The sequence below is a fragment of the Aphidius gifuensis genome, linkage group LG2, assembly GCF_014905175.1.
Source record: "Aphidius gifuensis isolate YNYX2018 linkage group LG2, ASM1490517v1, whole genome shotgun sequence".
NCBI lineage: Eukaryota > Metazoa > Arthropoda > Insecta > Hymenoptera > Braconidae > Aphidius > Aphidius gifuensis.
Window position 1 is genome coordinate 12,529,711 of NC_057789.1, and position 10,940 is coordinate 12,540,650.

At 29.5% G+C, this 10,940-nt stretch overlaps 2 protein-coding genes across 2 annotated transcripts; one reads left to right on the plus strand and one right to left on the minus strand.

The window, feature by feature from the left end:
• The first annotated feature begins 471 nt into the window (after window positions 1–471).
• On the plus strand, window positions 472–1,539 carry LOC122849132 (ubiquitin carboxyl-terminal hydrolase 14-like). Its single transcript, XM_044147734.1, has 4 exons — window positions 472–741; window positions 819–961; window positions 1,050–1,155; window positions 1,221–1,539. The coding sequence occupies exons 1-4, from the start codon at window positions 653–655 to the stop codon at window positions 1,537–1,539; spliced, it is 657 nt and encodes a 218-aa protein (XP_044003669.1). The 5' UTR covers window positions 472–652.
• Window positions 1,540–2,619: 1,080 nt separating this feature from the next.
• On the minus strand, window positions 2,620–3,226 carry LOC122849147 (cold shock domain-containing protein 4-like). The gene is made up of 2 exons (XM_044147763.1): window positions 2,996–3,226; window positions 2,620–2,829 (listed from the first exon to the last, which is right to left on the minus strand). The coding sequence occupies exons 1-2, from the start codon at window positions 3,205–3,207 to the stop codon at window positions 2,673–2,675; spliced, it is 369 nt and encodes a 122-aa protein (XP_044003698.1). The 5' UTR covers window positions 3,208–3,226; the 3' UTR covers window positions 2,620–2,672.
• Between the last annotated feature and the right edge of the window lie 7,714 nt (window positions 3,227–10,940).

Sequence of the window (10,940 nt, forward strand, 5' to 3'; positions counted from 1 at the left end):
TTTGTTGAAATAAATATTCAATTTACTGTTCACCATGCCAAAAGTAATAATTAAATAAGTATTTAAATACCTCTTATAAAAAAGAAATCTACTAGAAATCTCACAATTAAAAAATATGATAGAGTTAAAATGAGGATGCTGAGGTTTGGTAATGATCTTATAAATCGATGTCGAGCTTTTTTTAAAAAATCAGATTCTTCCGTTGCTAATTGATATTTAAAAGCATAATTTTTGATATTTACGGTCTTTTCTTTTTCTCAAATCGACCAGATTTCTTCCGTTCAGTTGGTAATAATGGTAAAACTTTGCAATTATTTCTTTTCTCTTTTTTGTGTTGCTATATTGGCTGCGCTGCATAATTTTATTATTATTATTATTTTTATTTTATTTATATTCATTCATAACATAACCTCCAGAATATATTGTTGACTTGTGTTGACTCTCACGTCAAATGCAGTTAAATGTAAGAAAAAAAATAAACAACATAAACAACATAAATATATATATAAATAAATAAATAATATAATATAAATGAATATTGTTTATTGATGAGCTCATACTTCAGTAAAAAAAACCCCAAAATGCACTCATGATTCTTGACAGCATATTATAAAAAACATTCAAGAGTTGCTTGTCAATATGGTCCTGAAAAATGTCATCAAGAAATTCAGCATCTCATGACAAATATATCAATATTATTTATATACATACAATACAAAACATCCACCGAAAATATTTAAGGTATGTATCATTTGTTTATTTATTTATTTATTATTTTACAAATTATTTTATAAATTATTTAATTTATATTATTCAAGGAATCATCAATTACTCATCAGTTTGAAAACATTTCTTGTTTTTAGTCGTGATTCTGTTAAATATTATGATGAAACTTATGAAATAATAATATTACTAAATTTTACAAGTATGAAATATCCATCAGTTGATTTACCAGAACAGGTATAAATAAATAACGCTAATTATAATATTATAATATACAAATTAAAATATAAATAAATGTATTAAAAAATTAAAATTAATTTTACTGATAGTAAAATCAATTACTGGAATATTAGAAGCTGAATCAGCAATTAAAATTGGTGAAAGAGAAGCATTAGCTGGTACATGGGATGGTGAAGCAAGAATAATAACAAAGTAATTATACAAAAAAATAATAATAAGTTTAAGTATAAATATTACTTGTTTTTTTGAATTTTTAGACATGCAACAACATTGCCACAATTAAATAATGGTAAAAAAATACCACCAAGTAATTGGAAATGTGAAACATGTGATTTGACACAAAATTTATGGTTAAATTTAACTGATGGTAGTATATTATGTGGACGTAAATTTTCTAATGGTACTGGTGGTAATGAAATGATTAATGATCATGTAATTAAGCATTATCGTACAACTGGTTATCCACTTGCTGTTAAATTAGGTACAATAACAAAAAAAGGTAATGGTGATGTTTATTCATATGATAAAAATGATACGGTTGATGATCCAAATTTAATAATACATTTATCACATTAGGGTATCAATATTTCAAATAGGGAAAAAACTGAAAAATCAATGATTGAACTTGAGCTTGATTTAAATAAAAAATTTGGTGATTGGGTTGCATTACAAGAAGCATCAAGTAAATTAATACCAATTTATGGTGCTGGTTATACTGCTTTACATAGTCTTGGTAATTTATTTTATTTAAATTGTGTTATGCAAACATTATTTATAATACCAGATTTTATTAAAAAATATGTTGATGAATCAGTTAATATATTTAATGATAATTATAATGATCCAGCAAATAATTTTGATACACAAATATCGAAACTTGATTGTGGTTTATTATCTGGTAAATATTCAATTGAACGTGGATATCCTGGTTTTTCATCAAATCATCAACAAGATGCACAAGAATTTTTTTTACAGCTCATTAATATTATTGATCGTCATTGTGCTAATTAATTTAATCCAATTGATTGTTTTAAATTTAAAGTTGAAGAACGTTATCAATGTAGTAGTTCTGGTAAAGTAAAATATATATATATTATCCATATACACCAGAATATTTATTACCATTACCAATACCACTTGATGGTGCAATTAATAAAGTTAAAGTTAATACATATGAAAATGAAAAAAAAACAGCTGAGCTGAATGGACAATCATTTGATACAAATAATACAATTATTAGACCACATATTAAATTATCATCATGTTTTAAATCATGTTTATATTTATAAAAAAAACAGCACTCACACTTTTTTTTAAAAATAAACCTAGATGGAAAATTGGGGAATTAAAAAATTGACAATAAATAAATTGTAAAAAAAGTTTCTTTTTGTTTGGTGTAATACAAATTATCTTTATTTAGTTTTAGTTTAGTCTTAATTCTTTTTTTAATATTTAAAAGGTTATTTTTTTTTTAGTTTTTCAGTACGTTTGTTTACTTATTTATTATTATTATTATCAAGTAATCAATACTTGATAATAATATATTTATTTACTTTATTATTATTATAATAATATTATTTATTTACTTTATTATTATTATAATAATATATATTATTATCATTAATTTAAATTAACTTTGTACTTTTCACATCACCTTTTGTTAACCATATCACGTTTTTTTTTTGATTAAGACTTCTATATAAAATTTTTTATAAAAAAAAGACATTTTTCCCACTATTAAATGCACCTCGACCACCTCGTGTACCTCCTTGTCTACCTCGTCTACCTCCTCGTCCTTGTCTTCGTGATCCTCCATCACCACCACTATTGGTGAGTATAGATTTAAAATACTGTTTTCGCCAATATCTGCAACAAATGATTAAAAATTTATAGTTTATTATTGTTATTTATTTTTTTAATTGTTGATTATTGTTGATTAAATTGGAATTTTATTGTTGTTGTTTGTTGTTCATTTTTTTTATTTTTATATATAGTTAATTAATAAATTTTATGACATTTGTTTATTGTTTACCTGAAACGTTCAGTATCATCGACTGGCATCTGCCCAGGATTGACAGCTACACCACGTCCTCCATAACCTCCATAAGCAGCAGCATTACCACGTCCAGTATTTTCTCCTCTCAATCTTCCAGCACCACCAGCACCACCATGACCAACACCACGAGCAATATTATCATAGACAGGTACCCCAGCAATACCACCGACTGGTACACCTCGTAACATTTCCTCACGACGAGCAATTGTCAAGTCAATAGCATCACCGGGATCATCATTGAAATCAACAGCAGCACCAAAATCACCACGATCATCAGTATTATCATCAGCAATTTGATCAATATTATTATTAAAGATAACATCATCCAAAGCCGCACCTGGAAGATCGTAGCCTTCCTGAATGAATTGTTCTTCAATTAAATAGAGCTGTGCTCGAGCTTGCTCGTGACGTCGAGCAAGGTCATCTCTGCGTCGTGTTCGAGATGCTTCCTCTTTTTCACGAGCACGCTCAAAACTTTTCAGTATATTTATAATGTCCTGAAAATTAATTATATATATTGTTATTATCATAATATTGTATTTAATTTGATAATTAACAGTCGTGAATAAATAAACTCATAAGTTAAAATAATGAATATATAAATGTTATAATTATTATAAAAAAAAAGTAAAATGAAGGTTATGTTATTTTTTTGGTAGGACTATCTTACAATATCTTACTATTAGAAATTATATTCATTATTTTAACATAAAAGTTTATCTATTCACGACTATTAATTATTTATTTTTTTAAAATTGAAATCTATTTTGTTAACAATAATTAATAATAAATATGAACTTACTCCTTGAGCCATGGTTTTTTTTTTTTTTTTCTATTGCCACTGCAAAACAACGATAACGAGGCCTCGCCTTTGCAAACCGCTTACGGAGTTGTTTACAACAACCAAAAAGACTAGAGACCCTAGAGTCTCTAGTTTTCTCGATAAGAAGCTTCGTTTACAACGCGAAGTATAGTCGAAATAGTGATTGTACAATTGTATTGTAAAATTATTCCTGTATTCAATGGTATAATTATAGCATAATTTTTTATAGATGCCAATGAATTAATGGGTGCATTTATTTAATAAAAATTTTTTTTTCGTTTTGCAATTTCGCCCTGTAATACCGGCCAAAATTTTATAGGAAAGAACTGTTTCTTGTAGTGGCAGTACTGGCACATGACATTATTTTTTTTGGCTTCCAATTATTAGATGGATAACTGTTCAATGTTTATATCAAACTGAAATAAATAGAAAATTGACTTGTTGTGATTGTTTGCTATTGTCACATAGGTCGTACCACACATTATCGTAAACTGTAAAGTCTGGAATATTGCATAGAGAATTTTATCACTTTTGTCGTTGTTTCTGTTTCTAGTTTTTAGTCGGTATTACAGGGCGAAATTGCAAAACGAAAAAAAATTCTTTATTAAAGGAATGCACCCAATTTATTATTTATTGTTGTATAATAAAAAAAAAAATTTCGACAGTTGTGTAGTGGTGTGGATTAAATAAATGAGTAAGTTCATTACAAAGGAAAAAAAGAGGGCACTTTCAACTATCATAGACTTATGTAGTATCATCTGTATGATTGTCTAATAACCCAAAAATTGTGTGTTAATTAGTAATTAAGAGTAGCATTACATTAAGGGTGCATTCCTTTAATAAAAAAATTTTTTTTGCTCTGCAAATAATGCCCTGTAATACCGACCAAAATTTTATAGGAAAAAGCCGTTTTTTTGTGGTGGCAGTACTGGCACATGACATTTTTTTTTTTTTCTTAGCTCCGATTATTGAAGAAATAACCTGAATGATTGTTTAATGTTTATATCAAACTGAAATGAATAGAAAATAGACATAATGTACTTGCTTGTCATTGTTACATAGGTCGTACGAGACATTAGCAAAGTTTGGGATATTACATAGAGAATTTAATCACTTTTGTCGTTGTTTCTGTTTCTAGCTATTTGTCGGTATTACAGGGCGAAATTGCAAAACGAAAAATTTTTTATGAAAGGAATGCACCCATGCACACACTTTATTAAAAATTTTTTTTTCGCTCTGCAATTTCGTCCTGTAATACCGACTAAAGACTAGTCACAGAAAAAATGACAAAAGTGACAAAATCCTCTATGTAATTATCCAGACTTTAAACTTTTACGATAATATTTTGTACCACCTATCTGACAATAACAAGCAAGTACAACAAGTCTATTTTCTATTCATTTCAGTTTGATATAAACATTAAACAATCAGGTTATTTCTTCAATAATTGGAGCCAAAAAAAAAAAAAAAATGTCATGTGCCAGTACTGCCACTACAAGAAACAGCTTTTTCCTAGAAAATTTTGGTCGGTATTATAGGGTGTTATGAGGCAAAATTGCAGAGTGGCAAAAAAATTTTATTAAAAGGATGCACCCAGAAAGTTTGTTTAAAATATTTATTTTATTATTAATTGAAAAAAAGTTGACCTCTGAGAGGTGTTACAAATGATTTACTCTAAATACAAGCCATGATGTATGATACGTGTACGATTCCTACGTATAATACAGTTGTATGAAACTTCCCGAACCCTGACGTTTGTTAATCGGACCACACCCTTTTTCCTTGTCGCCATTGACATAAATGTTGTCGCACTCGGGACAACTCGGGACAAAGTTTTGACATTTGTGTGTGATATTTAATGTGTTTTATTGTTTCTAAAATAGTTTAAATATATTAAAGTGATTCATATTCATCTATCAAAATATTATTTTATGTTAAAAATTTTTCAATTTAATTTTGATGACCGCTATTTTTTTTTTGTAAATTATTCCTCGTTTGACGTTTACCTAACCTATCTTTTTTTTGTCCCTTTTGCCTTCTTCCCTTCTTTATATTATATTTCAGGATTTTACTTCTTTCGAGAAAGTATTATTGGCCTTGTCAAGAGTTTTTTCTCTTTCTAGAAGAATTTATTTCCTTGACAAGAGTATTTTTTCTTCTTACGAGAAAGTATTATTATTGGCCTTGTCAAGAGTTTTTTCTCTTTCCAGAAGAATTCATTTCCTTGACAAGAGTAATTTTTCTTCTTTCGAGAAAGGTTTATTGACCTTGTCAGGAGTTTTTTTCTCTTTTTAGAAGGATTTATTTCCCTGACAAGAGTATTTTTTCTTCTTTCGAGAAAGTTTTAATAACCTCGTCAGGAGTTTTTTCTCTTTTTAGAAGGATTTATTTCCCTGGCAAGAGTATATTTCAAAACGTCTCAATTTTATAAAAATTTTGAGTCGTGGTTCTTTTTATTTACATATAATTTTTATCACTAGATTTGTGACGAGAAAAAAAATGTCTGAATTTGATCAATTCGAATTCGATCGTAGAATCATTTTAAATTCTGATTCATTGCTGAGAGATGAAGAAATTGACTTTTTCGCCAATTTATTGCATGAAAAATTAAATTATGAGTTTAGACGCTGTTGGGCTTTACAACATCCTGATCTCGTAGTACAAATACCGGCTAATACAAAACATATTCAAATTTTGCATACAGCAGCTTTAGATATTGCTCATAAGGACGCATATCTTATGGCTGGTGGTCATTGGATATGCAGTTATTATGATGGGGATTTGGTTCATATTTATGATTCTGTAAACAATTCAAAATTAAACGATCAAACTATAAAAAAGTTGCGGATGTTATATGGCAATGCATTTGATGAAGAAACTGTAGAATTTCACAGAGTACAGGAACAAACTAACGGTTCTGATTGTGGAGTATTTGCTATTGCAAATGCAGTAACTCTTGCATTAGGCGAAAACCCTGAAATGACCACATATAGGCCATATAAAGTTAAAGACATGCGTACCCATTTATTATCAATGTTTGAACTTCGCGATATCTTACCTTTTCCTCGATCAAATATTCATAGTTCAACTAATAATAAGCTGAGAGATGGCGAGAATACTTTAGAGAAAAAAAATATCAAAATACCTACTTTTCTGCCAAATATCCAAACTTCTAAAAGAAAATGCCCGACTAGTGGTGACGTTTTGTTAAATACTAAAGGTTATGATTGTGGCCAAAAGCGCATTTGTAAACGAAAAATTATACAGATTCCAAGTATTTCAGAAGAATCTAAAAACAGAATTGGAGGGGATCAAAGATTAAACGGAGACGACATATTGTTTTTTGGAAAGTTGCTATCCGGTTGTTCTGATTATGTACCGCAAGATACTTTATATATCCAAAACTTAGATAAAATTCAAGCCATTCCAAAAACTAAAAAACATATCCTCCATAGCAGAGGCGCTTCTGGCCCAATGACTGATCACTGGGTTTGCAGTTATTACGATGGTAAAAATATTCATATTTATGATTCATTAAACATTCATATACTCCATAATGATTATCAAATGTATTTACAACGTTTATTTCCATTTTATAGAGTTGAACAAAACAATGTGCGGTTTCCAAGAGTTCATCAACAACAAAATGCTGATGATTGTGGTGTGCTGGCTATTGCATTTGGAGTTTCTTTATTATTTCGTCATAAACCTGAAACTATTGAATATGAGTATGACAATTTGAGAAAGCATTTGCTGAATATGTTCGAAACCCAGATAATAACTCCTTTTCCGATGACTAAGCATAGCGATCCACCACTTTCACTTCCACTGGAAGAAATAGTGAAAAAAGAACATAAAGCATATTTGGAACGAACACGCTTAGACAACAAAGCTCAAACAGCGGCCATTCAAAGAAAACAAACAAACGTATCAAAACAGCCTCAAATCTTGAAAAGTGAGCTACCAAAAGACGACAATACATATGTTCCGTTTAAATCTTCACTAGAAATATATATTCAAAATCTTACATATGAAATTCTGGTTGAGTCTATCGACGATCTTACAAACGAAACAGAAGCCAGGCTCAGAGCTGAAAAAATGGTCAAATGGTGTATGCAAGCAAGGAAAAATTATTATTCTGTCCAATTTAAAACTCTTCAAAGAATGATAAAAATGGCAGATTCACGTTTAAAAAATATGATTGATGATTCTGACATTGAGAATTTATGTGGGGACTCAGGGCATACCTCATCTTCTGAACCATATTTTTATGATCGATCATACAATTTTAATTATGAATCAGAAAAACCAAAACAAGTAAATACTATATCAGTAAAAAGAAGGCATGAAGACAACGAACAAAATGAAATGATAATGGAAATCAAAAAGCAAAAAAAGTTTTCAGAGACTTTTGTTTTAAATCCACAAGGTCAAGCAGTCAATATATTACCAATTGACACAAATAAAAAGGGTGTTAAATTTTGGAGCTGTGATTCTACTTGCACAGTATTGAAAGACCAAAAACTTTTTAATCTCTATAAAAATTTTCTCCAAATTTTAGTGACTCAGACGTTGTCAAGTTGTCCAAAATTTCTACAACAATGTTTTATTACGCATTCAGAAGATAAGTTAGGTCATTCATTCAGCTGTTATAGCAGTGAATATCCATGTAAATCAATCAGCTTCTCTCTGCATCTTTTATCACCTCATTTCTCATCAATAAGGTCAATGTTACGATGTTTATACAGATTAAATGAATATTATAGAAAATTACTGAAATTGAGCCATGATTTAGATATGTCAAATATAAAATCATTATTAGAAGTTGAAAACGAAATGAAAAAAAAAAATGTAGAATTCAGCACAAGTCATGAGATGGATTGCTTGAGTGAAGATTCGATTATTGCAGAGAATAGTGCAGCATTCACAATTTACACAAAGAAAATGATGGATTTACCTAGAAATCATTGTAGATCCTGCCAACGATTACTTTTTGATCGTTCCTTAAAGAATATCAATAATTTTTATTTGCCAATTGTAAATCCATACTGGGATCAGATGGAAGAATTCTTCATCAATCATCCTGATGAAAAAGATAGCGATTATATTTGTGATAATTGTCTAAAATATTTCCGAAAATCAGATATTCCTCCAACATGTATACTGAACAATTTACAGGACGGCAATGTTCCCGAAGAAATTAGAGAGTTATCAAACTATGAAGTAATATTGATTCAACAAGCAAAAGCTTTTCAAGTAGTTCAAAGAGCTGGGACTGTACAAAAAAGATATGCCATTCTTCGAGATATCAAAAATCTAAGGGGCAGTGCTTCCATTTACCTCTACCACTTTCAGAAACTTTGGGAAAACTAGCTTCAAAATTCGACCCAATCAATACAAACCATGAGCTATATATATACTAGTACGAAGTATTCCTACAAAAGCTAAAATTGTTTGGCAAAATTTAGTAAATTTAGAGAAGGTATTCCAAGCATTACAATGGTTACGTTTAAACAATCCATTATATAAAGACATTGTATTGCCAGAATCTGCTGAAGAGTTAATTCAATATTTAGAAAAAAAGGATGTTGAATATTTTGTTGAAACTAATGTCCCAGAAAATTTAGAAAATAATGAAGAAGCATTAGAAAACAATACTAGTACAGAAAAAAATAATATCGAAAATCCAGCTGAAGCTAATGCTCTCATTCAAAGTTCTAAAAGTAGAGAAACTACATTAATTGCCAGTCATGTTTTACAAGGCTCTAGCCAACATGTAGAAAAAAAGGATGTTGAATATTTTGTTGAAACTAATGTCCCAGAAAATTTAGAAAATAATGAAGAAGCATTAGAAAAAAATACTAGTACTGAAAAAAATAATATCGAAAATCCAGCTAAAGCTAATGCTCTCATTCAAAGTTCTAAAAGTAGAGAAACTACATTAACTGCCAGTCATGTTTCACAAAGCTCTAGTCAACATGTAGCTGAGCAGAAATCTCAATCTCTTGACAGTGTAGAAACTACATTAACTGTCAGTGATATTTTACATAGTTCTAGTCAACGTGTACCTGAACCAAATTCTCAGTCTTCTACATGTTCTACATATTCTACATGTTCTACATGTTCGAAAAGTTCTAAAAGTTCTAAAACTTCTGAAAGTGGAAAAACAGCATCAACTACCAGTGATGTTTCACAGGATTGTAGTCTAGATAAACAAGGTGCTTTTCAGTGTTCTAAAACTGCTAATATTAATGACAGCAAAACAAAATCTGAACAAGTTGAAATAATACACTCTAATCATAGTTTATCGAAATACTTAGAAAATGATAATGATGAACTCCTTCTCTTAGCGAATGCCTATGATTGTGGTCAGAATGATAAAACTGCTATAAAAACTCAACGTGATTGCAATGATGACGAAACTGATAATGAAAGCCTAGGTGCACTTATTTCTGGTAAGGAAATTGGGAAAATTGTCAACGAGTATGCAAATAAAGATTTTAAGCCAGATCTGAATGCAGAAGATAAAAATGAAATAGAGAATTTGAAGAAACGAGCTATGCTTACTCAAATAGATCATTCAGAATTAGACTACGAACAATATACAATATATCCTTTGTACGATAAACGAATAAATCAAACAGCTACAGACATTTATCAAATGTTGAGAATTCAAGACGATTCATTGGATTCACGAGTAAAAACTTTAGATTTGCAGTGCTTTCCCAACCTATATCCTCGAGGGATAAATGGACAGTGCCAAGACCGAGCTAAGCAAGTTCGCGATCATGATTTTATAAAGCAAAAACTCTGTTCCCTTAAGCCGCGATTTAGACTAGACCAGCAATATATATTTTATTTATTACAAAATGATAGTATTCGAAAATTAAAGTCAGGAATTTATCACATGTTGAATGTTACAAATCCACGTGACAGTTATACTGTAAAAAATTATTTAAACAAATTAAGTGAGGGTCAGTTAGAAAGTGAATTAAGCTCTATATTCGAGCGTCTCCCAAACACAGAACAATTTTGGAAAAAGCCAAGAAATAATCTTAGGTGTATGATAAGAGAATATGGCCCTGCTACATGGTTTCT